Here is a 27,595-nt window from a genome sequence, read left to right on the forward strand (position 1 = left end):
CTGGGAGGGTTCCCACCCGGAGCCACCCTCCTGGGCATCCCTCTGCGACTCCGGCGGCCTCCACCTGCAGCGGGGCCGAGGGGCGGGGCGAGGGCGGGGCCGGGCCAGCACCCGTGGGAGCGGAGGCGGGAGCCGGAGTGGACCAGAGGTTGCGGCCGCTGCAGTTGGCCTGGCTGGTGCTGGGGCGGCGGAGCGGCGGGAGAGGGGTGGCGAGGCGGAAGACTGGGAGACCCCCTGAAGGACCAGCGAGACTCATTGATCAGAGACCCGCCTCGGTAGACCTGGGACTCGGGGCGCGAACACACCAGTTAGACTGTCCAGCATCAGAATATCTACAAACAGGAAATGCTGGAAAAGGTGTGGAGAAAAGGATCCCACTTCCATTATTGTTGTGAATGTAAATTGATACAGTCACTATATAGAATTGTATTTAGTTTTTTAAAAAACTAACTATAGAATTACCATATGATCCAGCAATCCCTCTACTCGACATATACCCAGGTAAAAAGCATATATCAAAAAGGGACATTCACTGCAATGTTCATTGCATCACTACTTACAATCGCCAGGTAATGGAAGCAACCTAAATGCCCTCAGACAGATGAATGCATAAAGATGTGGTACATATATAAAATGGAATATTACTCAGCCATAAATAGAAATGAATTTGGGTCACTTGTAGAGACGTTGATGTATCTGGAGACTGTCATACAGAGTGAAGTAAGTCAGAAAGAGAAAAACAAATATTTTATATTAACGCATATATGTGGAACCTAGAAAAATTGTACAGATGAACCCTTTTGCAAGCCAGAAATAGAGCAACAGATGTAGAGAACAAACCTATGGACAGCAAGGGTGGAAGTTGTGAGGGGTGGGGGTGGGAGGAGTTGAGCGATTGGGAGACCCCCTGAAGGACCAGCGAGACTCATTGATCAGAGACCCGCCTCGGGAGACCTGGGACTCGGGGCGCGAACGGATTTCCTTGCGCCCTCCCGGAGCGCGCGCGGGGGTCGCCCCATGGCAGGGACTCCGGGCCGCGATCCATGGGGGGCCCCTGGCATTTGTTACCTTCTTGGCTCCCTGCTTGCCGGACTGCTCTTCCCAGGGGCTGTCGCCTTCAATCTGGACGTGATGGGCGCCCTGCGCAAGGAGGGCGAGCCAGGGAGCCTCTTTGGCTTCTCTGTGGCTCTGCATCGGCAGTTGCAGCCCGGACCCCAAAGCTGGTGAGTCACCACACCCGCGCAGAATCCCCGTGCCCGAGCCACAGATGCCCCCCCGGCCCGCCCCATCTCTCAATCTTCCAACCCCATCAAGACTCAGGCTGTCTACAGATAACCCACACCCCAGCCTGGAACCTTGCCTGTCTTGGGTCTGAGACCCAGCATCTTGCTTTGGGGATAAGTTGGAGAACAAGGTTCTTGTCTTGGCTGGGAGCTATCTCCTTTCACCTTTCACCCCAACTTGCATTCTTGTTCCAGTCCCAGGGCTTGTGGCTCCCCTCCTTCTGGGGGCTGAACTCCCTCAGGGAGGGAGATTGAGCATTTGGCCTCTGCTTAGGTCAGGAGGAGAGGGAAAGGACAGAGATGCTGAAGGTGCCATGCAGGGATGGAGGGTAGACTCCAGAAATAACTTCCTGCCAGGGCATTGCCATGGGATGGAAAGAGAGCATCAGGACGCTGGGCTGCCGCTTCTGTGGCTCAGGACCACAGGAAGGCTGGGAGAGGACATGGGAGGGTCTGACAGTCTGAGCTATGTGGTTTGGTGATAGAGGGTGGCAGAAAACAGAGCCTCCAAAGTTGTAGCAGCAGCAGCAGCAGTGAGAGAGATCCAGGAAGGATGCTGGCCAGGCTGTTCGCCTTCCTCCTCCTCAGGACATTTCCAGCTCCAGGAATCTCAGCAGTGGGGAGAGGCAGGGAGAATGAGGGGCAGAGGACAATTCTGGTTATTTTCTAATCAGTTCGGGACCCGCAGGAGAAAGACACACTTATGGGGCCTGTGACTGTCATGCTTCCTGTACTATTGGCCCCAGCTCCTTAAACGATTTTAAAAAGAGAGGCAGGAAGGGGAAGAAAGCGGCCCACCCCTTCCTGCCTGGGGACTTTTCTCTCCTAGGCCAGTGCCTAAGCCACACTAAGTGTCCATTACTGGGATCAGTGCTGTCCACTGGGACTATCTTCTCCCCAATGCTATTGGCCTGGGGGCAGAGCGTAGGGACAAGAGCTCATTTCTCTCCCCTGCTCAGGGAGGAGGGGCTAGCTCTGATTCTTCTTGCATTATCCCTGTCATCAGGGAGCAGGGTCAAGCAGTCCCCCAAACTTTGGGAGCAATGGAAAGCTACCGACTTCATCTCTTCTTCAGCCTTCTATCTGCTTCCTCCCTCATCTCTGTCTCCCTCCCTCCCCCCCTCCCCCCATGTGCTAGAGTTCTAGGACTGGAGGCCTTTTTAGGACATGCTGAGCTCTCTGAACTATTTCCAGGCAAATTCTAGGTTATTTTTAATAGCTTGGTCTCTTGTCATTTCCCCCTCATCTCTGATGGTGGCCCCTGAGCCAAACTGGGGGCCTTCCCAGAGGGGCCTGACCCCCTCACCCTGCTCTTGTTCCAGCAGGGGGCGCTCTGCTGTCTGGTGGCCTGTGAGAGGCCAGATACCTCGCTAAGTCCCTGGCTTTGGGGTTGCAGGTCACCTTCCCCAGCCCTCGCTGATCGCAAGACCTCACCAATTTTGATGTCTTTCAATCTGGCCCCGGATGAGACTTTGAAGTGTAACCTTCTTTGCTCTGTGGTTTCAGCCTCGTTTATTTCCATCAACTGTAACACCATCAACTGTACTACCATATAGAGTTGTTGTGAGCATTGAAAGAGTTGTTAACACATGTAAAATGCTGAGAATAGTGCGAGGCCCACAGTGGGTGCTATGAAAGTGTTGGTACCTTTTTTCTTGTATGGTGATCCACAGAGCTGGAGTGTAGCTTTAGTGCCTTACAGCGAGCCTGGATCCAAAGGCTTGGCTGGAGCACCCTCCGGGCTGAGCCAACCTTCCAGGCCAAGCACCCTCCCCAGAGGGCCACCCAGATTGAGAGAGTCAGAGTGGGCCGGACTTGGGTTGGGGCCTGGAGTGAATGGGGAATTGAGAAGTGCAGAGGTACTGGGCTACTCCTTCACCTCCACTTAGCCAGGCTCCCAGGGAGTCCTTTGCTCCTAGCTGCCTTTCTCTCTGCAGTGGCTGCATCTGTGGATACTGTTCTGTCCAGAGGTCTGGGGTGGCTGGGGACCATGGGATGAAGCCAGGAGGGAGTGTGTGGCTGGGGCAGAGGTGGAGGGACTGGAGAGGCTGTGTGTGGGAACCCTTGTTCCAGGTGGGATGGTCTGGTCTGTTCTCCACCAAGGATGGGGCTGGGCATAGCTATGCACTCAGCTTCTTTCCTCCATATGGACTCCTCCCCTCCTTTCTACTCCCTACTCATGACCTCCAGGGGAGATGTGAGCATAAAACACGACTGTTAGCTTCTCCTGGTGCTTAGTTATGCGCTGACCAGCTGAGACACTGCACGTCTCTGTGAGCCTGCATAACGTGTGGGTCCAGCAAACACATATGGACACCTCCTAGGGGGCAAATGCAAAGATGAATGAGGCAGCCCCAGTCCTCCAAGGGCTCCCCACCTCTGTGTTTGGAGGTGGGAGCACCAAGGACTTGTCTGAAGGTTGGCCATGCCACCTAGCTTCTTTTTCTGCTTGGGTACCCTCCTCTCCTCATCCCTGTCTTCCTTTTCGGAAGGTGGCCAGTCATTGGGTGGAAAAGGCATGGATGTTGGAATTAGGCAGATGTGGGTTTGAATTCCAGCATCCAACTAATGTCTCTGAGTGAGTTTCCTCATCTGAAAGAGAAGCAAAGAATCCTCACATAAGACTGTTGTGCAGGTTAAATGAGATAATGCACGTAACATGCCTAGCCTGGTGCCCGGCACCTAGTAGAGAGTGATAAAGGTTAGTTCCTCATATCCCTGGCATCTAGCCTAGGGCCTGACCCATAGTAGGTGCTGAATAAATATTACTTCCTTGTATCACCAGTGCCTGACACAGGGCTTGGCAGATGATAGGTTCTCAATAAATAGTTGTTAACGAATGCCCAGTGTATGCTCTCTTCCCTTACACTCCCCACCCCCCTCTCTCGTGACATTGGCTCTGACACGGGGTGACAGCTGCTAAGAGACGAGGAGGAGTTGTGGGAAGGGAGAATGGCTCTGTGCCCCATCAGAACTGGCATAGTGCCCCACAGATGCCTGTCTGCAGTATTGCCCCACACAGTTTTGGGCCTCGCGCCCCAGCGAGGGTGATGGAGGAAGAGAGTGGGGGAGAGGGGCCTCGAGGTTTGTCTTGCTGACGCTTTTGAGTCTCCTTCTGCGAAGAGAAGATCCTTGTAGCCAGCTGGGTGCCAATCACCTCACCTCTCTCTCTCCTTCACTCCTGGCTTGGGGGTCCTCCCCAGGGCACCCAGGCAGCTTCCATTCCCAGCACGGTCCTCCCCTGGGGAAGAAGCCTTGGCTGTGATCATGGAAAATTGTCCTGCCAAGAGAGTTGTAGCTGGGAAAGCATCTGAGGGGGAGGTAGGAGAGCAGGCTGGGCGGGGGTGGGGCGGGGGAGGAATGGGGAAAATCATGGACAGGGGGAGCAGAAGGAAGGATGGGGAAGGGGATTCAGGATGTATGGGGAGAACGGGGCTAGGATTGGAGACAGCAAGAGAAATTTGCCCCTCCCTCCATGGCAGCCAGCGTGACTGATAGAATCCCGGGCTGGCACGGTTGCTGGGCAGTGGGTCTTTGATGGATCCCAGAGGAGAGGGTGAGGGAGGCGGACCCATATCTAGTCTCTTGCTTGGCCCCCCCAAGGCTGGTCTCTGGTCCACCTCATGGTGCTGTTACTTTTGCTCCCAGCATTTTTGGCATTTCTTGGAAGGTTTCAACTGAACTGTGGTTGGGGAGGAGGGCAGAGCTTGGGGATGGGGCCAGGGAGTGGGGGGTAGGAAGGGCTGGTCAGGAACAGGTGCTGGGAACAGGCGGTTCTTTCAAACCAGCAGTGCTGGCCAGGCTGCTTGGGTGGCGTGAGCGTGTGTGTGTGTGTGTGTGTGTGTGTGTGTGTGTATGTGTGTGTATCTACTATGTATGTGGTTCTTCATCCAGATGGTATGTGCATGCGTAATGTGATGATTGCACGGCCAATTGTGTTAATTTGCCCGTATCAGGACATGGGAAAACTGGCTTTTGGCCCTTTGCCTTAGTCCTTCAACACTCTGCCTGGTACCGAGGAGTTGGGCCTGGGCAGCTCTGGGGAGGTGGCCACCAACTCCTGCTGCTGCCCCACCATGCAGGCTGCTGGTGGGCGCTCCCCAGGCTCTGGCCCTGCCTGGGCAGCAGGCGAATCGCACTGGAGGCCTCTTCGCTTGCCCCCTGAGCCTGGAAGAGACTGACTGCTACAGAGTGGACATCGACCGGGGAGGTGAGGGCCCTGTGGGGGTGGAGTGGGGGGCACAGGAGGAGGGGAGGGGAGGACTTGGCTTCCTCTTTCCTCCCCTAATTCCCAGTGTCCCGCCTCCAGCTGACGTGCAGAAGGAGAGTAAGGAGAACCAGTGGTTGGGAGTCAGTGTTCGGAGCCAGGGACCTGGGGGCAAGATTGTTGTGAGTACCATATCTTTTTTTTTTTTTGACTTTTAATATTTACTATTTTTATTGAAAAAGATCATGAAAATTAATTTTTAAAAAGAAGGAAGAGCAGTTTAACTCTGTAACAGTAATATAATTGCAGTGAGTACCACTTCTTGTGACTTATGCAAGGGTGGTGTGTGTATGTGTGTGTGTGTGTATATAGTGTGTGCATATGCACAGATGTGCTTACAGAACTCAGGTTGGCAATGTGGTATGATGGTCTGCTTCTGAGGACCTCAGAGAGATACAAAAAGGTGTAAGACATGGTCCCTGTCCTTATAAATATAAAAATATCTAACCGTGGGCTTCCCTGGTGGCGCAGTGGTTGAGAGTCTGCCTGCCGATGCAGGGGACACGGGTTCGTGCCCCGGTCCAGGAAGATCCCACATGCCGCGGAGCGGCTGGGCCGGTTAGCCATGGCCACTGAGCCTGCGCATCCAGAGCCTGTGCTCCACAACGGGAGAGGCCACAACAGTGAGAGGCCCGCATACTTGTGTGTGTGTATATAGTGTGTGCATATGCACAGATGTGCTTACAGAACTCAGGTTGGCAATGTGGTATGATGGTCTGCTTCTGAGGACCTCAGAGAGATACAAAAAGGTGTAAGACATGGTCCCTGTCCTTATAAATATAAAAATATCTAACCGTGGGCTTCCCTGGTGGCGCAGTGGTTGAGAGTCTGCCTGCCGATGCAGGGGACACGGGTTCGTGCCCCGGTCCAGGAAGATCCCACATGCCGCGGAGCGGCTGGGCCGGTTAGCCATGGCCACTGAGCCTGCGCGTCCGGAGCCTGTGCTCCACAACGGGAGAGGCCACAACAGTGAGAGGCCCACGTACCGCAAAAGAAAAAAAAAAATCTAACCGTTCATCCATCCACTGAGTTGTCAAACTTACCGAAAACCTTTTAAACATCAGGCATTGTGCTACTTACTGAGAGGACGTGTAAACTCAGGGAAAAGCCTGGTTCTCAACTAGCCTCCTGCATAGTTCCAGAGATTCTCATTCTCTCTCTCTGTGTTATCACTAACATGCACAAACAATAAGTCCCTATGGGGCAGAATATGGTTAATGCTAAGTGAGTGGTATGTTCCCCAGTCTATACAAGTTCAAGGGAGGAATGGAGAGCAAAGACTCCTGCCGGTGGGGTGATTTGAGCCAGGATTTCCAGAATAAGCAACACTTGGAAGAGTGGAGAAGGGAGGCAGTTCTTTGCAGATGAGGTGGCGGTGCTTAGGAAGGTTCAGAGGCAGTACCAAGCTGGGCATGTTGGGGATCGTCCCATCTGGCGGGATCGAGGAGACACGAGTTCTGGGTGCTGGCTTAGTTGTGCTGTGGGTGCCCGGGCAGAATGTACAACAGGGTTTCTTCCTGCCAGGGTGAAGAAGTGGGTGCAGAGAGGATAGGGCAGGGGATTATATATATAGCTGCCTTACACTGGGCTGGGGGGCGGTGCCCAAGTGATGCTGGCAGATGTGTCTGTGTGTGTGTGTGTGTGTGCGCGCCTGTACGCACCTGCGTGCGTGCACGCGTGTGCAAGTGAACCAGTGTCTGCCAAATGTCTGCACACGGGCAGTGTGGCTCAAGCAGGGTCCTGGCCCTCACAGTGGAATGACACCCTCTCCTTTTCTCCCACAGACCTGTGCGCACCGATACGAGGCGCGGCAGCGTGTGGACCAGATCCTGGAGACAAGGGACGTGATTGGTCGCTGCTTTGTGCTAAGCCAGGACCTGGCCATCCGTGATGAGCTGGATGGCGGGGAGTGGAAGTTCTGTGAGGGACGCCCCCAGGGCCATGAACAATTTGGGTTCTGCCAGCAGGGCACGGCCGCTGCCTTCTCCCCCGACAGCCACTACCTCCTCTTTGGGGCCCCAGGAACCTATAACTGGAAGGGTGAGTGACTCCCTGGGAAGGGGAGAAGGGAACCAAAATGCCCAGTACCTCAGAGAGGGGGTTGGGGGCAGCATGTGGCCAAGCACGCCCACATGTTCACTGCCGTGGAGCCCTGGGGCCCTGCCACGCTTCTCACCACAGCCATGCCAGCACGCACACGAACGGGGCCATCGCCTCTCCTCCGCATGGCCGAGAGTTCCGCAACATGCTGGCATGAGCTCCCACATGCCCAGCCGGGGCCCGCATGCTCCAACACACCAGCCCACACCTCATCACTCCCATTCCCACCTCTGCACGCTGCCGCTGGCTGGGCTGACACTCGGTGAGTGTGATGCCAAGTCTGGGGGACCCCAGGCAGCTTGGGCCAGGAGGGGGTGGAGATAGGGCTGGAAAAGAGAGGAGGGGCTTCCCTGGGTGCCTGTCTAACTAGCGCCCGGCCTGCGGGTGCTCCGTGCTCCCTGCCCTGGGCACTAACAGGTCTGTCCTTGCAGGCACGGCCAGGGTGGAGCTCTGTGTGCAGGGCTCAGCGGACCTGGCACATCTGGACGACGGGCCCTACGAGGCGGGGGGTGAGAAGGAGCAGGACCCCCGTCTCATCCCCGTCCCTGCCAACAGCTACTTTGGTAGGGACCCCTACCCGGCCCGGAGCCGCTCTAACCCTCTGCTTCTCTCTCTTGTCCTGTCTCTCCATGCTCCCATCCTTCCGTCTCTGTCTCTGTCCCTCACTCTGTCTCTGTCTCTGATTCTTATCTCTCTGGTCTGTCTGTCTCTCTTGTATTCTTTCTCCACTTCTTTCTCTTTCTGTCTGCCTCTGTCTCCCCACTCTGTGGCCCCTCCTCTGGATGTCCCTTCCCTGGTGTCTCCCCTGCCCCGCCCCCCGCAGGGTTGCTCTTTGTGACCAACATTGATAGCTCAGACCCTGACCAGCTGGTGTATAAAACTTTGGACCCTGCTGACCGGCTCCCAGGACCAGCCGGAGACTTGGCCCTGAATAGCTACTTAGGTGTGTAAGCTCCCCTCCACGTCCTCCTGGGCCCTGGGGGCTTGGCCTGGCCTCCCCACCTCTCCTGCCCTGCCCCCCAATACGTACCCAGAGAAACACCCACTGGGCCCAGATTACAGACAAGAGCTGAGCCCAGTAACCCAGGCCCAAGGAGAAGAGGCCCCAGGGGTGAAGCCTCGGGGCTGTGAACGGGGGTCTCCATGGAGGAAGATCCAGATGGGCTGAGGCTGTACTAGGAAGGAAGGAGGCTAGACCTCTGGGGGACTTTCTCTGAGGGATGGATGGTGGGCATGTGCGGAGAAAGATCCAGCTGTGTTGGTAAGTCCCTCTCCTTTCTCATCCTCGTCCTTCTGCAGAAGAGGAGGAAACGAGGCCTGGGAGAAGCTTGCGTGAATCAAGCTCTTCCCGATTTCCCCGTTTCTTCCTCTTCTGTCCATGTGAAGTCTTCCTCTTCCTGCCAGGATGGTGGGAGTAGGGGGAAAAGAAGGTGCATTGGATGGGATGGGGGCCTCCTGGGTGTGCAGAGAGGAGAGCAGTTCCACAGAATCATATGGGGGCGCCCTGGCCCAGCTCCTGCCGGTGCCTCAGCCCCCAGCCCAGCGGCCTGGCCTTCTCAGCCATTGCCTTTCTCCTTCCTCCCCAGTCCCTGAGGCCGACCTCATCTCACTTCTTGTGCCAGACCTTAGCCTCTGGGTGGGGAGGGCTTCCGGGCCTCTGGAGGGGAAGAGGAGTGGTCCAGCTGTGGTGGTGATACCTCAGAGGGCACCTCTACCTTTTAGGGAGGGGCAGGGTGGGAGGAGCTGTGACTTACCCTGGCTGGGAGTCTGGTGGGGAGAGCTCACTGGTGAGTCGCCCCCATCCAGGTTTCTCCATCGACTCGGGGAAGAGTCTGGTGCGAGCGGAGGAGCTGAGCTTTGTGGCAGGGGCCCCCCGTGCCAACCACAAGGGTGCTGTGGTCATTCTGCGCAAAGACAGCGCCAGTCGCCTGGTGCCTGAAGTTATGCTGTCCGGGGAGCGCCTGACCTCTGGCTTTGGCTACTCGCTGGCGGTGGCTGATCTTAACAATGACGGGTGAGAGTGGGCTGAGGCGGGTGGAGCCTGGGGGAGGCTGGGTCTAGGAGGGGTAAGGGGCCTCTGGCCTCTCCTCCTGACTCCACTGGCTGTCTCCCTCTCTCCATAGCTGGACAGATCTGGTAGTGGGTGCCCCCTACTTCTTTGAGCGCCAAGAAGAACTGGGGGGTGCCGTGTATGTGTACATGAACCAGGGGGGTCACTGGGCTGGGGTCTCCCCTCTCCGGCTCTGCGGCTCTCCTGACTCCATGTTTGGGATCAGTCTGGCTGTCCTGGGGGACCTCAACCAAGATGGCTTCCCAGGTGTGACTGGGGACAGGGAAGGCTGGGGAAGGGGGGGAGGGAAGAGGGAGGGGCAGGGGTGCAGAAGTGCCTCTGAGGTCAAGGGGAAGGTCTTCTGAGGGCTCAGGGAGAGGAGCAACCTGGGTTCCTGTCTGAGCTTTACCACTTACCAGCTTTGTGACCTTGGGCAAGTACACTTTCTGAGCTAGTGATACCTGCAGAGAGTAGCTGAAAGGATTAAAAATGACATGTGTAAGGTGCCCAGGACTTAGTACCCTCGCAATAAAATAGAAAACATAGGGTATGGAACTGAGTGACTGAGGGAAAGTAGGGGCCTGGACCTCATGCCTCCCACCCTCAGCCCCCAGGTCTGATTGCCTTTCTCCCACTCCTGCAGACCTTGCTGTAGGGGCTCCCTTTGACGGGGATGGGAAAGTCTTTATCTACCATGGGAGCAGCCTGGGGCTTGTCGTCAAACCTTCCCAGGTGAGGGGAGTGGTGGGGATGAGGGAATGGGTGTCTGGGGGACCCAGGGGGCACAGCAGCAGAGGGCAGGGGAGGCAGAGGCTGGGGCGTGATGGGTGGGGAGGCTGATGGTCTGGTCCCCCAGGTGCTGGAGGGTGAGGCTGTGGGCATAAAGAGCTTTGGCTACTCTCTGTCGGGTGGCCTGGATGTGGATGGGAACCGCTACCCGGACCTGCTGGTGGGCTCCCTGGCCGACACTGCCGTGCTCTTCAGGTGAGCCCTCCCTCTCTGCTGGCCTCCCCCTCCCCAAGGCTGGAGCCGCTCTGCAGTGCCAGATCTGCCGCCTCCCCTCTTTCCCAGCCTCATGATCTCATGTTTCCTGTGCCCTGGACTCCCCCTTCCCCAGGGCCAGGCCTGTCCTCCATGTCTCCCACGAGGTCTCTATTCTTCCAAGAAGCATCGACCTAGAACAGCCCAACTGCGCCAGTGGCCACTCGGTCTGGTGAGGCGGGGTCCGAGGGGAGGGTGGAGGGGAGCCTCCAGGGTCCAGTTCTCCGCTGTCTACCCAGTTTGGGGCTGGGGCTGGGGCTGGGGCAGGAGTGGGCAGGGTTTGGGTGTAGCCTGGGCCTGTCAGCCTTGTCTTTGTCCCCGCAGCATGGACCTCAGGGTCTGTTTCAGCTACATTGCATCGCCCAGCAGCTACAGCCCCGTTGTGGGTGAGTGAGGCCCCTCCACGCTCACCCCGTTGGGTGTCAGGGTGGGTCACTCCGGGGTGCAGAGAAGGGCCCATTGGAGCTGCTCTGCAGCTCACTGGCCCCTCCTCTCCCACCTGCCACAGCCCTGGATTACACGTTAGATGGGGACACGGACCGGAGGCTCCGGGGCCAGGTGCCCCGTGTGACCTTCCTGAGCCGTGGCCCGGATGACCCCAAGCACCAGGCCTCAGGCACCGTGTGGCTGAAACACCAGCATGACCGAGTCTGTGGAGACACTATGCTTCAGCTTCAGGTGGACGCTGGCCCCTTGGCCTCTGAGGGTCATTGTCATCGCATCTTCTCTTTTCCGGGCTTCCCCTGGCTTCCTCTCATCTTCTTCCCAAACACACTCACACCTCAGTCTAAGATCTCGACTTTTGGGAAGGCTCCCTTTCGGGCCTCTCTTTTACCTGCCTTTTTCTTGCATCTCCTGTCAAGTTCTATACGCCCTGGAGATGGCCACGGCAGGTTCCATCTTCTCGTCTGGTCCCCGAGGCCCTAAATCCTGGCTGTCCTCCCTTCTCCACCCCAGTTGCTCTCCCCCCGCTAGCCCAGTTCTCCACCTCTCTCCTTCGTCTCCCTGAGCCTCTTTCCAGGATCTGTCCTAGGTCTGGCTGGGGCTTTGGGCAGGGCTGGGGTCTGGGGGTTGTTCTTGTATTCACGTCTATCTTTTCCCTTCCCCAGGAGAATGTCAAAGACAAGCTTCGGGCCATCGTGGTGACTCTGTCCTATAGTCTCCAGACCCCTCGGCTCTGGAGACAGGCTCCTGGCCAGGGGCTGCCCCCCGTGGCCCCCATCCTCAATGCCCACCAGCCCAGCACCCAGCGGACAGAGGTGAGCATGCGTTCTGGTTTAGCCCAGGAAGAGAAGCTGGGAGGGACAGGGATCATGAATCCCTCGCCAGTGACATTCATAGCTTGCTACCCCAGTTGTTCCTCATATCTCTAGATGCTGTAACAGGTGGACCACAGATGTAAAATGGCCCAAATTATCATGCGTTCCTAGTCAGAGGGGACAGGCAGTCATTCAGGGGCCCAGGGTGGTGGGGGTCTGCCCTGTTCAAATGTGGCCTCCAAGGTCCTTAGGTCACCTCTATCCCCATCAGTTGGAGGGGGGCAGGGTCTTCCTTGTATGGTTCTTATGGCCAGTCCGGAAGTGATGCTCTTTACTTCTCTTCACGTTCTAAGTCTGGGACTTAGTTACATGCAAGAAAGGCCAAGGAAATGCGGCCTCGCTGTGGACTAGCCTGCTGCTCTCTACCACGGCATCGTAATACTCCCATCATTTTACTGATGAGGATGCAGCTCAGAGCGGTTAGGTGACCAGCTGGGTGTCACACAACTAGGAAGGAGCACATCTGCGGGTTGAACTCAGGTTGTTGATTCCCGTGGTCCTCTACCCCGCCACATGCCTTGGCGATACATTCACCCCCTGGGAAGACCCCCTCTTCAAATCTCTCCCCAGATCCACTTTCTGAAGCAAGGCTGTGGTGAAGACAAGGTGTGTCAGAGCAATCTGCAGCTGGTCCACGCCCGGTTCTGCGCCCGTGTCAGCGACACGGAGTTTCAACCTCTGCCCATGTGAGGGGGAGCGAGGGAGCAGGTGGGGTGGGAAGGCAAGAGATCAAGGGACGGAAGGAAGTCCCCTTGGGAGGGCCAGCAGGAGCGGGGGCTGAGCCTGCAGGGAGAGGGTGGAAGGTGGAAGGTGGGGAGGACCTGCTGAGAGCTCAGAAGTTTGCAGGATGAGGGCAGTGAGGGGCCCACAGGGGCTCCTCTGGCAGAGAGTGACAAGCCTTCACCATATAAAAAAAATTATACAGTTCACATACTGCTAAGTCTTCACAACCCCATGAAGCAGGAAATATTACTAGTCCCCCTTTAGAGATGGAGAACGGAGGCCTAGAGAGGTTAAGTTACTTGCCCAAGGTCAGTAAGTGCTGGAGCTGGGGCCAGAAACAAAGGTCCCCTGACTCCCAGTCTTGACTCTCTTGAGTCTGAGGCTTGGACCAGTGTGTGCGGAGATTCGGGAGAGCCAGGGTGGGAGGAGAGGTTCAGGGAGTGGGGGCAGGCAGCATGCACTGGCAGGGGGAGGAGGAAGGGAGAGGCGGGGGCAGGTGTTCCGGTCTTAGAGTGAGTGGGCTCTGACCCCCCAGGGATGCGGATGGGACGACAGCCCTGTTTGCACTGAGTGGGCAGCCAGTCATCGGCCTGGAGCTGAAGGTCACCAATCTGCCTTCGGACCCAGCCCAGCCCCAGGCTGATGGGGATGACGCCCATGAAGCCCAGCTCCTGGTCACCCTCCCTGCCTCTCTGCACTATTCAGGAGTCCGGGCCCTGGACCCTGCGGTGAGGGCCCGGGGCAGGGCAGGGGTGGGGTCTTGGGGGCTCCAGTAACCCAAGCTGATCTCTCCTTCTCTCTCCACTCCAGGAGAAGCCGCTGTGCCTGTCCAATGAGAACGCCTCCCACGTTGAGTGTGAGCTGGGGAACCCCATGAAGAGAGGTGCCCAGGTCGGCATATCTGCCCTTATCTCTATCTGAGTGGCTCTCTCACCCCGACCCCTCCTCAAGCCCCTCGCCCTCCCAGACTCTAATCTTGCTCCACCCTTTGCCTAGGTCACCTTCTACCTCATCCTTAGCACCTCAGGGATCACCATTGGGACCACAGAGCTGGAGGTGGAGCTGCTGTTGGCCACGTAAGGCTGGCGGGGCAGGGTGGGTGAGGGTGGGGGCAGTGGCTTGAAGTCCACCTAGAAAGGGCTCTGCCGTCCTCACCTGATCCCTTGGGGCGGTGCCTGTGCCCACCACCCACGCCTGCCCCTGCCACACGCCAGGATCAGCGAGCAGGAGCTGCAGCCGGTCTCTGCCCGAGCCCATGTCTTCATCGAGCTGCCACTGTCCATCACGGGGTAAGCCCTGTCCAGGGGGGCACCTCCGCCAGAGCGGTGGGCATTGTTACCCCCAAACCCAGGCCTGGGCTCTGCCTCACCTGGCCTGGCCCTCCTGACCCTCCGTCGGGCCCCAGGCCTCCTCAGCCCTGTTCTGGCCGCTCCTCGCCAGGGTGGCCGTCCCCCAGCAGCTCTTCTTCTCCGGCGCGGTGCGGGGCGAGAGCGCCATGCAGTCCGAGCGGGACGTGGGCAGCAAGGTCAAGTATGAGGTTACGGTAAGTGGCCTGCTGAGGTCCCTCCCTTCTTGGCGCAGAGGAGAAGCTGAGACATGTCCCAAGGGCTGTGGCTTTCCTCCCATCTGGCGCCTGGTTCGAGGCCTTCCCCAGTTCCTGGGCCTTGGCTGTGTGTAGGTGTTTGTGTTGAGGGCTCAGCTGACCATTTCCTGCTCATTCCTGACTGGACATCTCACCTGCTGGTCTGGGGAGGCCATGAGGGCCCAGGGGCCTCCGCTGGTGGATGGGGACATGGTGGGAGGGCTGATGTCTCTCCTCAGAACCCTGCCCGTGCTTGGCTGGGGCCTCCCCGCATTTCCCGGTGACATCTCCGGGTTTTCCTGGGTTTGGGGTGGGCAGAGAATGGTGCCTGGATCTAGGATCCTGAGTCTTTGTTGAAGCTATGCTTCCTGAGGCTTCCCCACAGCCCTGTCCCCTCCATCTCTGGGGATTTAGAACCTGTCCTTCGCACTCTCTTGTGCCCACAGGTCTCCAACCAAGGCCAGTCACTCAATACCCTGGGCTCAGCCTTCCTCAACATCATGTGGCCCCACGAGATTGCCAACGGGAAGTGGCTGCTGTACCCCATGCGGGTGGAGCTGGAGGGCGGGCAGGGGCCTGGGCAGAGGGGACTCTGTTCCCCCAGGCCCAACATCCTCCACCTGGTGAGGCTTAGGCGAGGTGGGTGGGGCCGCAGAAGCAGGGTGGGGCGTGGGAAGACTTTGGGAAGGATGCCATGGGGCTGGGGGTCTGTGGCTGGTCGGGGGGGCAGGAGGAGGGTGCTGGGGAGGAGGTGCCACCTCTCCTTGCTGCGTTTGGAGGGACCCTCACTGGGCCCCCTCCCCACCTCAGGATGTGGACAGCAGAGACAGGAGGCGGCGGGAGCTGGGGCAGCCGGAGCCGCAGGAGCCTCATGAGCAGCTGGAGCCCAGCACATCCTGGTGGCCAGTGTCCTCTGCTGAGAAGAAGAAAAACGTCACCCTGGTGAGGGCGGTCAAACGTGGCCCAGGCAGGATGGGGTGGGGCACGTGGTATGACAGAGGATGGTGGGGAGAGGGGAGGGCAGGGAGCTTCAGGGTGCTGGGTGGCCTGTCAATAGCCGTGATGGTCACAGACACCGGGGGCAAGGTGACAGGGCACTTCACATCACACCTGCCGCCACCGCCGCTCCCCCACGCCCACCAGGTGTTCACTACAGAGCAGGGCACTTACCATAGCCCGTTACCCAGGCAGTTGATTCTCCCTGCGTTTGTATGAAAGGTCACATTTTTTACTTTTTTTTTTTTTTGCTTGCGGTACGCGGGCCTCTCACTGCTGTGGCCTCCCCCGCCGCGGAGCACAGGCTCCGGACGCGCAGGCTCAGCGGCCATGGCCCACGGGCCCAGCCGCTCCGCGGCACGTGGGACCCTCCCGGACCAGGGCACGAACCCGTGTCCCCTGCATCGGCAGGCGGACTCCCAACCACTGCGCCACCAGGGAAGCCCGAAAGGTCACATTTTATAGGGGGTGGTTTTAGCCATCTCTGAGATCTGTTTGTTATTCTTTTGAATTCTTTTAGGCCAGAAAGTCAATTTGCATAAGGAAACCTGCTTGATTTTCACAATGTCAAAAAAACACTTGAAAGTTTTAAAAGTTCTAATAATTAAATCGATAGTATATTTATGTGATTCATTAAGCCTATCCTTTTCGAGCCCTTTTGCCTCCCCGTTTCCTCCTTGTTTCACACGGTTTTGTTCCTGGCGGGGCTCACTGAGCAGATTAGCGCAGACTCTGTGTACTCGTCCCTTTTAGGATGGCGCTGGCAGTGAGAGTTGGCGGGGGGGGGGCCACAGATCAGGAGGTGCTTGGCCTGGTGGCAGAAGGTGAATCCCAGGTGTGGAAAGGATGGGCAATAGAGGCAAAAAGAGGCAAAGAGACCTTGGCAGGGGGAGGGCAGCAGTTGGGCCAGCTCTGGTGGCATCTGTCTGGGAGGAAGTTCCGCTGCCACAGCCCATCCTTCCTGGGGGCCCTCAGCTTCCCTGCCCCCCTGAGAGCATGGTGGAAAGCAAATGAAGGCAGCTCAGGGGTGGTATGAGCTTGTGGAACTGCTGTTTCCCTGTTACATGGATAGTCGTGCTTTCTCCAGGTGACTGATTTCTTCTGAAAGGCCACCCTTTTTAATAAGAACTTTGAAATGGATTCTTTTACTTAAAATGACTTTTAGACAAATTGACCAAGGATTCTTGAATTGCTCGAAAGTGGCCATTCTTCTGTATAGGCAGCGTGATGAATAGAACATTAATATTTAGGCAAATGGGCCATTAGGTGGGACTGGGCCAAATGGATTTAGGTCAGGCTTGGAAGGAGAAGGGCCTAAGTCCCCTGTCCCCCCAGCAGCTCCGGGCATCCTCCTCCTCCTTCAGTGAGTTTGGGCTTTGCAGAGGAGCGCAGCTTTGCCCACTCTGGACCTGGGTTCAAGTATCTGCTCCAACTCTTTCCAGCTTTGCTAGCTGTGTGACCTGAGGCAGGTCACCTGGCCTCTTTGAACTTTAATTTCCTAGTTTGAAAAATGGGGATGATAATAATATGCACCATGCAGGACAGTTGTGAATTTAAATGAGATAAGTACCTTGCAGATAGATGCTCAATATATGGGACTGTCATTAGGTAACATAAGTGTCTACTGGGGAAGATACTCTGCCTGCTGCTGTCAAGAGGCCTCCTCCCTGCTCCCCATGCATTTCAAAGCCAAATAGCCCAGATTTGGGGTAGGCTGCTATTTTGGACCACAGGGTTAGTTTGGGAAGACTTCTTGGAGGAGGGGAGTTTGAAGCCAGGTAAGGAAAATGGGAGAGATATTGAATGAAGAGCCAGGGGAAAATGGGGGCTCATGGAGGGATGGAGGGAAGGCTCTGGGCAGACAGTGTCTGTGTGACCACATTTGTGAGGGTGCCGGGCCCTGGGCAGCTCAGTGGGCTGGGGCCAAGCAGCTCAGAGCCCTGCCTGTCCTGGTCCCCAGGACTGCACCCGGGGCACGGCCAGCTGCGTGGTGTTCAGCTGCCCTCTCTACAGCTTTGACCGTGCAGCTGTGCTGCATGTCTGGGGCCGCCTCTGGAACAGCACCTTCCTGGAGGTGAGAGTCAGCCTGGGGCGCTGGGCTGGGCATCCTCTTCCCCAACACCTGCCCTGGGGCTCACTTCTTCTTCCTCCTTCCTGTCCAAATGCAGCACACTCTCAACCCAAGACAGGCAGAAACACCCTCCCTGTTGGGCACCATTCCGTTTACAACTTCAGGAGCTGGGGGGAGGTGGGGGCGTGGCGGCATTTAGGAGGAGGGTCTCCTTCCCTGCTCCCTTAGGAGTACTCGGCTGTGAAGTCCCTGGAAGTGATTGTCCAAGCCAACATCACCGTGAAGTCCTCCATCAAGAACTTGCTGCTCAGAGATGCCTCCACAGTGGTGAGCTGCTGGGCTGGGGGGTGGAGCAGGGGAAGCTCTTCTGTCCTGTTGCTCCAGCCCTTGTTCCCTTAACCCCTTGCTCCCCAGATCCCAGTGATGGTATACCTGGACCCCGTGGCTGTGGTGGCAGAAGGAGTCCCCTGGTGGGCCATCCTTCTGGCTGTACTGGCCGGGCTGCTGGTGCTGGCGCTGCTCGTGCTGCTCATGTGGAAGGTGAGGCTTGGGGAGGCTGATGCCGCTGGGGGCAGGGCTCCCCTGTCAGGCAGGTGGCCTTTCATGGTGTGGTTCTCTCACCCAGTCTCCCATTTATTCAGCAAATCTGCATTGAGCACTTACCCTGCGTGTACCAGGGTCTCTATCAGGCCCTGGATGTTTCAGAGATAAGTCAGATGTAGATCTTGTTCTCAGGGGTTTTGGGGAGGGGAGTAGTCGAGGACGAGGCAGTGGACTGAGTCAAGAAAGTGCAGTGGGAGCTCAGGCGAAGGAAAGCTTGAGAGCAGGTGGCCCTGGAGCTGCGCCTTAGAAGGTGGGGTGGTAGGATCTGGATGTGGGGAGAGGGATGGGTGGGTGTGGGCCTTTCAGGACTATGAGGGGCAAAGCCATGGAGGCAGGGAAGTGTGGTCTGACTTAACTAGAGCATGGTGGGTAAGGCTGGGAAGGAAACTGTGGCCAAGAAAGCCAACCAGTGTGGAGAACTGCCTGCAGGGAACTGTTGCCAGGACTGAACTCGGAACCTCCACATACCAGGCTCTACCTGGAACCATTCTCATACACACAGAGTGTAGCCAGAATCACATGTGCGTCTGGGGCTCCACATTAAAAGCCCGTTCATGTGCGTGTCAGTACAGAGAATCACGTCCATCACCAGCAGTCATCCCGTGAACCACATGCCACATCTGGGCCATGTGGAGCCATGCATGCCCTTGGGGCCCTATGGAGAACTGCCCCCCCCCCCCCCCCCAGGACCAAGCACACCCTCTGGCAAATGTGAGTCATCAGTGGACCAGGCCTTTGGGCATCCAGACTGTTGGGAACCTTGCCATTCTTAGGGGAGATTGATGCCTCTGAGAAACTGGCTCCAGAATCTCTGCTTCCTGCTCCCATGGAAGGGGGACAAGGCAGAGGTAGAAGCCCCCATCCTTCCTCAGTCTTCCCATCCTCCACTTCTCCTGCTCCCTTCCTCCCTTACGTCCCAGTGTGGCTTCTTCCATCGGAACAGCCAGAGCTCATCTTTCCCCACCAACTACCAACGGGCCCGTCTGGCCGTGCAGCCCTCAGCTGCGGAAGCTGGGGGTCCAGGGACCGTGGGGTAATTGTTGTGTGTGAGCATGTGTGTGCGCGCGCGTGCACGTGTGTGTGTGTGTGTGTGTGTGTGTGTGGGTATGTATGTGAGTGTAGGTCAAGCTCCCAGCATTCAGGGGACCAGGAATGTGCAGGGTGTAGAAAGGAGATTGCATGAGGGTGGTGTGAGTTCCAGGAACTGAGGGGAGGTGGTTGTCAGGGTGAGGCCCTAAGGGTGAGTGTGCACAGCCTGGGGCATGCATAAGGGTTGGGTGGGCTCCTGGGGTTGTGAGCCTGTGGGGAGTGCAAGGGAGGTGCCGTGCATGTCTTTTCTGTGGGCATGAGTGTGCAGAGACACATGTGCAAGGAGGTGCTGTGCAGTCCAGCATGTAGGAGTCCTGGGAAATCCTGAGTGTGAGTGTGCAAGGGGCACATTTCTGTCTTGGTAGGTAAGGGCCAGCATGTTCATGACTTAGGGAGGGGCCAGGCTACCATATTCATAGAGGAGAGGGCCCGCCCTAAGGGCGATGCTGCTCAGTACACAGGGGTTGTGCGTATGAGGCTTGAGAGGAATCATTCTGGAGTTTGCGGGGCTCTAGGAAGCCATGTTTTCCCTCTGCTCTTGTTTGTGTTCTAGGGGATGCTACTGGGTCTCTTAAGAATCTTGGGGGTGTGGAAACCTTTGGGGTCAGCAGTCCTGTTGTTCTACCTTCAACCCCCTCTTTCAGGCACCAAGGGAGATGTCCTTGGTCCTGCACCTCAGGCCCGTCCTGGTCTTTCTCTTGCTGTCAGTGAGAACCTGGGGACCCAGCACTGATGGTGGCACCTGTGAGGGCTGCTTCCTGCACGAGCTGCTGCCCAGCCAGCCCCTTTCTGCTGCTGTTGGTTCTTTCTGTCCCAGGGATGGTGGAGGCAGGAAGCTGGGCTGTGCTGGGCATCTGCTCCAGGGACCTCAGCCCCACAGCCTCCTCATGTCTGGCCTGCTGTTCTTCCAGATGGGATTCTTCAAGCGAGCGCGGTACCCCGAAGCCACTGTGCCCCAGTACCACGCGGTGAAGATCCCACGGGAAGACCGGCAACAGTTCAAGGAAGAGAAGACGGGCACCATCCTGAGGAGCAACTGGGGTGGCCCCCGGGGGGGGGGCCCCGATGCACACCCCATCCTGGCTGCGGATGGGCACCCAGAGCTGGGCTCCGATGGGCACCCTGTGCCAGGCACTGCCTAGCCTCCTTCTTCCCAGCCTGGCCCATGGGTCCCCTGCACCCCTTCCCCAGAGATGGCTCCTAGGGATGAAGGGGGCAGGCTGGGTTGCTGGTGTCCCATCAGGATGTGGCAGGATCTGTTTCCTCAGGGGCACAGACCTCTCTCCCCGTGAGGACCACCCCCACCCACCCCCAAACCTCCCCTTAGGATGCTGTGAGATGAGAGGGGGTAAATCAGGGATGGGTCATGGGGGAGGGTGAGGAGGGCAGTGGTGTCCTGATGCAAAAGTGGGGAGAAGGGACCCTAATCCCTCCCTCTCCCATTCACCCTGTATAATGAGACCCCCAAAGACCTATCTCCCTGAAAGTGCCTTAAGCCCAGAGGGTGGGGAGGAGGTTATGTCGCTGACTCAGGGGCTCTTCCCTCCCTAGCTTCCCCTCTCCTCTGACCTTAGTTTGCTGCATCCATCAGTGGATTTTGTCTATTTATTAAAAACAATGTGAGGATGAAACCTCTGGCTTCTTTGCTGAGTGCTGCAGGGTCTCCAGAGAGGACTGGTTCTCTCTGCATCCCCACAGACCAGGACAAAGGTGGTGGTTGGAGGGAGCCCAGGTGGCCTGGCAGGGATACTGGTGACTTTTGTGACTAGGTCCTGGGGGCACGTGGGTGTGGTCTCAGAAGTGGGGGGAACATGGGGAAGGGACGGGGAGCTGTCCTAGGGGTAGTGGGCAAAAACTGGGAGACCCAGTCGAGGAATTTGCAGTTAAGGATATGACAGGGTATAACTGTTTCCTCCCCGTAGTCAGGATGGGAATAGAGCTTTTTCATGCACAAGGAAGGATTGAAGTTAGAGAAGGAGGGGGGCTCCCCCCGCAGAGGTGGGAGAAGGAGGGGCTTATTTCACCGCCTTTCCCATGATATGGGGCCCAACAGGTAACCACTTGATGGGAGGGGGTTGTCGTTCCATTTGGAGTTCAGAGAACTGGGCATTCTCCAGATCTTTCCAGGTCTCTCTGGTGAGGCAGCAGCCGTCCCCAATGTGTTTCCAGGTGGGCTCTAAAACCTGCTGCCACAGGAAGGCCCAGCTTCCACGCGGCTCAGCCACGTGCTCCCAGAAAAAAAACATTCCTCCCTGGGAGAGAAGAGAGAGCGTCACTTACCTGCTCCATTCCGCAACCTTCCTCTACTCTCACCTCCATCCCGCTGACAAAGCCTGGTCAAAACCTCTTGGTGGAGTGGGAGGTGCTGGCCTGCGAGTTTAGGGAGATCGTCTGGCTCTGTGACTTTCTCTGCATCCCCCGGCTCTTACCCCCCAACTCAAAGTGAGTGTGAAGAGCCTCCTGTGACCTAGGGGCCATGACCGGTGAGAGATTTTTAAACAATGACCTGAAGGCCAGCGTAGCCGAGGGTAGACAGATGGGGAGGTGGGGAACCAGGAGCAGAGATCTCATTGGATACAGAGATGCTCGCGCTGAGCCCTCTCCGGAGACCAAGACGCCTGCATCCCGGACATCTCAGCCAGCATCCCAGGGAAAGGTGCACTGGGCTCCTGAGTAAGCTGGGGTTCCTCCAGCTCTTCCCTCCTCACTGTACCCTCCCTAGGTGATCTCATGCACCCAAAACAAAAAAAAACAACCAAAAGTTATAAGTAACTGTTAACGTTAATGAATTTAAACCTTCCAGAAAGCACGAATCCAAAAGGAAATGTCCAACAGGTGATACAAGCCAGATATTCTACGGCCTTTCCTGTTTCAGTCTCAAATTCCAATGCGCTTGGAATTTACCAGCTACAGCTGGTGACTTCCAAATCTAAATCTCCAGGCTACATCTTTTTCTGACCTCCAGATCTGGACTTCCAAGTGCCTCTGGGTTTTCTGTCTGGCTGTTTCCACGGCACCACAGACCTAACAAGTCCAAAACAGGTTTCTTCTATCTTGCAAATGGCACTTCTCTCTACCCTCCCTCACTCCCTCCACCAGTCGCTCACGCCAGAAACCTGGAAATCAACCTAAACTCCTTTCTGTCCACACCCAGTTCCAAACTTTATGGATTCCACTACCCCTAATACCTCTGCTTAGAACACTCTTTTGTTTCCGCCACTCCCTCCACCCCCTGCTTAACCCCTCAGATCTCAGTTTAAACACCACATCCCTAGGTATCCTTCACCCCTCTTTACCCCTTTGTTAGGTGGATCACCTGTGTGATTCCACAGCACCCTATCCTGCCCCATCCAGGCCCTGGTCATATCTCCTGTTCACCAGCAGGTGGGGGTGGGTGGGTGTCTAATGCACTAGTGCCTGAGATTCCTCATCCTGGGTGCCCTGGGCACCGGGGTGGCTGATACTACGTTTGTTGCCCCGTGCCCATACACTTCCCATTCTGCTCACCGGCCTCAGTACTCTCCGAACTTCCTGCAGGACCCTCTTTGGGCTCTGCACCGAGCACAGCACCAAGGTGCTGACCACCACGTCCATGGAGCCACTGGCCAGCTGTTTCATGTCCTCTCCGAAAGCCACCACAAACCGTTCATATTCAAGATGCCTATTCTTGGCCATACTCTTTGTCAGGAACTTCTCAAAGTGAGGGTTCGGGTCCAGGCAGGTGATCCTGCAGCCACATGGGTAGAACTGGAAGTTGGCGCCAGTGCCACAGCCCAGCTCCAGCAGGGCCACCTTCCCTGAGGCTCCTGCCAGCCCCTTTATCTGGCTGAAGAGCTCCTGTTTCTTGCTGTCCATCTTGCGGTTGCACTTGACTGTCAGCATGGCCATCAGGTAGGGGAAATAGGTCTTGCACAGGGGCTCCCAGAAACCCAGCAGAGCCATGAGGTGCAGGGGCAGGGTCAGGATTAGCACCAGCAGCTGCAGGAGTCGGACCAGGGTGTCCATGGTAGCCTGGCTCTGAGTGGAGCTTCCCTTGGGTGGCTGGCCTGTCTCTCTGCTCCGCCGCTTGCAGACTCGAGTCTCCTTTCACCCAGTGATAGGACTTTGTTCCCTGTCTCCTACTTGGCAGTTTCCTCTTTGCTGGGGCGGGGGGAGTTGATGTATGAAATCTCTCCAGAGGGCGCCGGTCCCAAAGTCCCGTAGGCTCTTCAACCAATTTTATTACGTGGGGGCGAAGAAAACAGGTGGTGCCAGTGTGTCCTGAGTTCTGGGGCGCTGTGTCCAGTTGAAGAGGCTGGTGTGTGCTGATCATCTCAGAGGGACGCGGGAAGGGGGAGGGGAGCTACGTCTCAGATCACAGCTTCATGGGGGCCAAATGCCCGGGCAGAGCGGACTCCTGCGGCACGTCCCGGCCTCATTCCGGGCTCAGGTTCTGCTCAGTTTATGCAAGCTGGAAATTCTGGTTGGGTGCCCCTGGAACACCCCAAGGGCTTTGTAAACTGTAACATGCCTCTGCCCCAGACAGAAGCCAAACACAGAGAAGGATATGTCAACCCCAGGGGGGCAGTCACAAAACTTCTCTGCTGGGCCGCAGCACCGGGGCTGCCCTGGCTCCAGCGGCGCCGTGTGGGAGACACTTTCCTGAAATAGTTCATCCCTGCCTGACTCAGGAATTGTCCCAGACCTTATCCCTCAGCCCCGTGCTGGCCGGGGCACAGTGGGTTTGACCGGCAGGACAGAGGCAGTGGACTTGGACAGAGCACCCGCCCCAATCAGGGACTTTGTTTAAAGTCGTCCTCCCCCAGAGGCCACCAATGACCCTGGAAAATGCTCCTCGTGAGACTTGAGGCTATTGGACTTTCCCTCTTGTAGAGTGCCCATGCATAGTGGCTGAAGGAAGTTTTGTTTAGAGAAAAGAAAATCAACATTCATTTTATTGTTGAGTGGTATTCCATTTTATGGAGTTACCATAAATTATTTATCCATCCAGCTGTTGACGGACATTTGGATTCTGTCCAGTTTTTGTCTGTTACAAATAGAACTGCTATGAACTTTTATGTCCATGTCTTTGTGTGGATATATGCTTATATTTCCTGTGTGTAAATACCTGCATGTGGAATGGCTATTTATTCATTTATTTAAAATGTGTAATTATTCTTTTGTTTTGGCGGTATCATTTAATATTTTTTTCTTCTTTTTTTGGTTGTAGTAAAATGCACATAACAAAACTTACCATCTTCACCATTTTAAGTGTACAATTCAGTGGTATTAAATATATTAACACTGTTGTGGACCCATCACCGCCATCCACCCCCATAATTCTTTTTATCTTGTAAAATTGAAGCTCTGTATCCATTAAACAGTAACTTTCCATTCTCTCCTCCCCCCACAAGCCCCTGGCAACCACCATCATACTTTCTGTCTTTGTGATTCTATGTGACAGCTCTAAGTACCTCATGTAAGTGAAGTCATACGGTATGTATCTTCCTGTGACTAGCTTATTTCACTTAGCATAATGTCCTCAAGCTTATCTATGTTGTACCATATTGAAGAATTTCTTCCTTTTTAAGGCTGAATAATATTTTGTTATATGTATACACCACATTTGCTTATCCATTCATCTATCAATGGACACTTGGGTTTCTTCCATGTTTTAGCTAATGTCAATAATGCTGCTATGGGGGACTTCCCTGGTGGTCCAGTGGTTAAGACTCCGTGCTTTCAATGCAGGGGTCGGGGGTTTAATCCCTGGTCAGGGAACTAAGATCCCACATATGGTGCAGCCAAAAGACAAAAAAAACGGGTGTACAAATATCCCTTTGGGATCCTCCCTGCTTTCAATTCTTTTAAAGGGCATATACCCAGAAGTGGAATTGCTGATCGTATGATATTCTATCTTTGATTTTTTGAGGAACCACCATGCTGTTTTCCACAGCGACTGTACCATCCATTTTATATTCCCACCAACAGTGTTCTGTTTACTCCACATCTTTGCCAACAATTGTTTGCTGTTTTTTTTTTTTTTTTTTTGATGGTAGCCATCTTAATGGGTTTGAGGTACTATCTCATTGTAGTTTTGATTTGCATTTCCCTAGTGATTAGTGATGTTGAGCGTCTTTTCATGTGCTTATTGGTCATTCATATATCTTTTCTGGAGAAATGTCTATTCAGGTCTTTTTCCTATTTTTGAATTGGGTTGTTGGTTTTTGTTGTTGTTGAGTTTTCTATTCTGGGTAATAATCTGGTATCACATATGATTTGCAAAGGTTTTCCCCCATTCTGTGGGTTGCCTTTTTACTTTGGGGATAGTGTCTTTTGATGTACAAAATATAAAAAATTTCAAAGTCCAATTTGTCTATTTTTTCTTTGTTACCTGTGCCTTTGCTGTCTTATGAGGGTTTATTTTTGGATTCTATTCTATTCTATTGCTTTATATGTCTGTCTTTACTCCAATACCATACTGTTTTTTGTTTTTGGCCACATGGCATGCGGGATCTTAGTTCCCCGACCAAGGATTGAACCCATGGCCCTTGCAGTGGAAGTTCAGAGTCTTAACCACTGGACCACCAGGGAATTCCCTATCTAATACCGTACTGTTTTTTTTTTTTTTTAATGTAGATTTATTTATTTATTTGGTTGCGCCGGGTCTTAGTTGTAGCAGGTGTGCTCCTTAGTTGTGGCTCATGGGCTCCTTAGTTGTGGATCACTGGCTCCTTAGTTGTGGCATGCAAACTTAGTTGGGGCATGCATGTGTAGGATCTAGTTCCCTGACCAGGGATCAAACCCAGGCCCCCTGCATTGGGAGCATGGAGTCTTAACCACTGCGCCACCAGGGTAGTCCCTATACTGTTTAGATTACTGTAGCTTTGTAGTAGGTTTTGAAATCAGGAAGTGTGATTCTTCTACTTTTGTTCTTTTTTCTTTTTCAAGATTGTTTTTGCTATTTAGGGTCTCTTGAGATCCCATATGAATTTTAGGATGAATTTTTCAATTTCTGCAAAAAATATCTTTGGGATTTTGATAAGAGATTGCACTGAATCTATAGATTGCTTTGGGTAGTAATTGACTTTTTTTTTGTTTTTCCCACATGGCTTGTGGGATCTTAGTTCCCCCACCAGGGATTGAACCTGGGTCCTCGGCAGTGAGAGCATGGAGTCCTAACCACTGGACCACCAGGGAATTCCAGTATTGACATTTTAACAATATTAAGTTTTCCAATCCATGAATAGGGGATGTATTTCCATTTATTTATACCTTCTTTAGTTTAATTTGGCAATGTTTTGCAGTTTCATTGTACAAGTCTTTCACCTCCTTGGTTAACTTAATTCTTAAGTATTTTATTCTTTTTGAAACTATTGTAAATGGAATTTTTTTCAGATTGTTCATTGTTCATGTATAAAAATGCAACTGACTTTTGTGTGTTGGCTTTATATCCTTCCACTTTGTTGAATTTATTTATTAGTTTTAACAGCTTTTTTTTGTGTGTGTGTGGAATCTTTAGGGTTTTCTACATGTAAGATCATATCATTTGTAAACAGAGATAATTTTACTTCTTCCTTTCCAATGTGGATACTTTTTTTTTTTTTAAGAATCGATTTTATTTATTTATTTATTTTTGGTTGCGTTGGGTCTTCGTTGCTGCACATGGGCTTTCTGTAGTTGTGGCGAGTGGTGGCTACTCTTCATTGCAGTGTGTGGGCTTCTCACTGTGGTGGCTTCTCTTGTTGTGGAGCATGGTCTCTAGGCACGCGGGCTTCAGTAGTTGGAGCACACAGGCTCAGTAGTTGTGGCTCACAGGCTCTAGAGGACAGGCTCAGTAGTTGTGGCACATGGGCTTAGCTGCTCCGTGGCATGTGGGATCTTCCTGGACCAGGGCTCGAACCCGTGTCCCCTGCATTGGCAGGCGGATTCTTAACCACTATGACACCAGGGAAGTCCCACCAATGTGGATACTTTTTTTATTTTTTTTAATTTTTTTATTTTTGTGTTATGCGGGCCTCTCACGGCTGCGGCCTCTCCCGCTGCGGAGCACAGGCTCCGGACGCACAGGCTCAGCGGCCATGGCTCACGGGCCCAGCCGCTCTGCGCATGGGCTTAGCTGCTCCGTGGCATGTGGGATCTTCCCCGACCGGGGCACGAACCCGTGTCCCCTGCATCAGCAGGCGGACTCTCAACCACTGTGCCACCAGGGAAGCCAATGTGGATACTTTTAAATTAATATTTCTTGCCTAATTGCTCTGGCTAGAACTTCTAATGCTATGTTGAATAGAAGTGGTGAAAGCAGTCATCCTTTTTTTTTGTTCCTTATCTTCAAGGAGATTTCAGTCTTTTACTATTGAATATGATGTTTGCTGTGGGCATTTTATTAGGATTGTATTAAATATATTTTAGAGAGAACTGACATATCTTTTTATCCAAGAGTATGCTATGTCTTCTCAATTATTCACATCTTCTTTTGTCCCCTCAGCAGT

At 54.7% G+C, this 27,595-nt stretch overlaps 2 protein-coding genes across 3 annotated transcripts; one reads left to right on the forward strand and one right to left on the reverse strand.

The window, feature by feature from the left end:
* The first annotated feature begins 240 nt into the window (after positions 1-240).
* ITGA7 (integrin subunit alpha 7) lies at positions 241-20,748 on the forward strand. Of its 2 annotated transcripts, XM_007467771.1 has the most exons (26): positions 241-253; positions 926-1,223; positions 5,366-5,493; positions 5,593-5,672; positions 7,335-7,590; positions 8,474-8,593; positions 9,457-9,664; positions 9,774-9,967; positions 10,344-10,432; positions 10,557-10,684; positions 10,818-10,913; positions 11,066-11,127; positions 11,250-11,419; positions 11,851-12,000; positions 12,631-12,746; positions 13,319-13,511; positions 13,594-13,674; positions 13,780-13,859; positions 13,998-14,072; positions 14,224-14,326; positions 14,812-14,988; positions 15,176-15,307; positions 17,322-17,435; positions 17,661-17,759; positions 17,847-17,972; positions 20,036-20,748. In XM_007467771.1, the coding sequence occupies exons 2-26, from the start codon at positions 1,018-1,020 to the stop codon at positions 20,264-20,266; spliced, it is 3,414 nt and encodes a 1,137-aa protein (XP_007467833.1). In that variant the 5' UTR covers positions 241-253; positions 926-1,017; the 3' UTR covers positions 20,267-20,748. The 2 variants fall into 2 exon arrangements, with proteins under 2 accessions (XP_007467833.1, XP_007467832.1); XM_007467770.1 differs by lacking the exons at positions 241-253; positions 8,474-8,593 and adding an exon at positions 8,082-8,213 and having other exon boundaries at positions 940-1,223.
* A 343-nt stretch (positions 20,749-21,091) lies between these two features.
* TMT1B (thiol methyltransferase 1B) lies at positions 21,092-23,129 on the reverse strand. Its single transcript, XM_007467799.1, is given in 2 exon segments — positions 21,092-21,376; positions 22,632-23,129. Coding segments are annotated over 2 exon segments (783 nt in total).
* Between the last annotated feature and the right edge of the window lie 4,466 nt (positions 23,130-27,595).

Source organism: Lipotes vexillifer, unplaced genomic scaffold (genome assembly GCF_000442215.2).
Source record: "Lipotes vexillifer unplaced genomic scaffold, Lipotes_vexillifer_v1.1 scaffold387, whole genome shotgun sequence".
NCBI classification, from domain to species: domain Eukaryota; kingdom Metazoa; phylum Chordata; class Mammalia; order Artiodactyla; family Lipotidae; genus Lipotes; species Lipotes vexillifer.

What these genes read in the sequence shown, in the direction of transcription:
- ITGA7 (XM_007467770.1), top strand. Translation starts at nt 1,018, where the DNA reads ATGGCAGGGACTCCGGGCCGCGATCCATGGGGGGCCCCTGGCATTTGT. An exon ending in CAGCCCGGACCCCAAAGCTG is followed by an intron (nt 1,224 to 5,365) that starts GTGAGTCACCAC and finishes CCCACCATGCAG; the next exon opens with GCTGCTGGTGGGCGCTCCCC. An exon ending in GGCCCAACATCCTCCACCTG is followed by an intron (nt 14,989 to 15,175) that starts GTGAGGCTTAGG and finishes TCCCCACCTCAG; the next exon opens with GATGTGGACAGCAGAGACAG.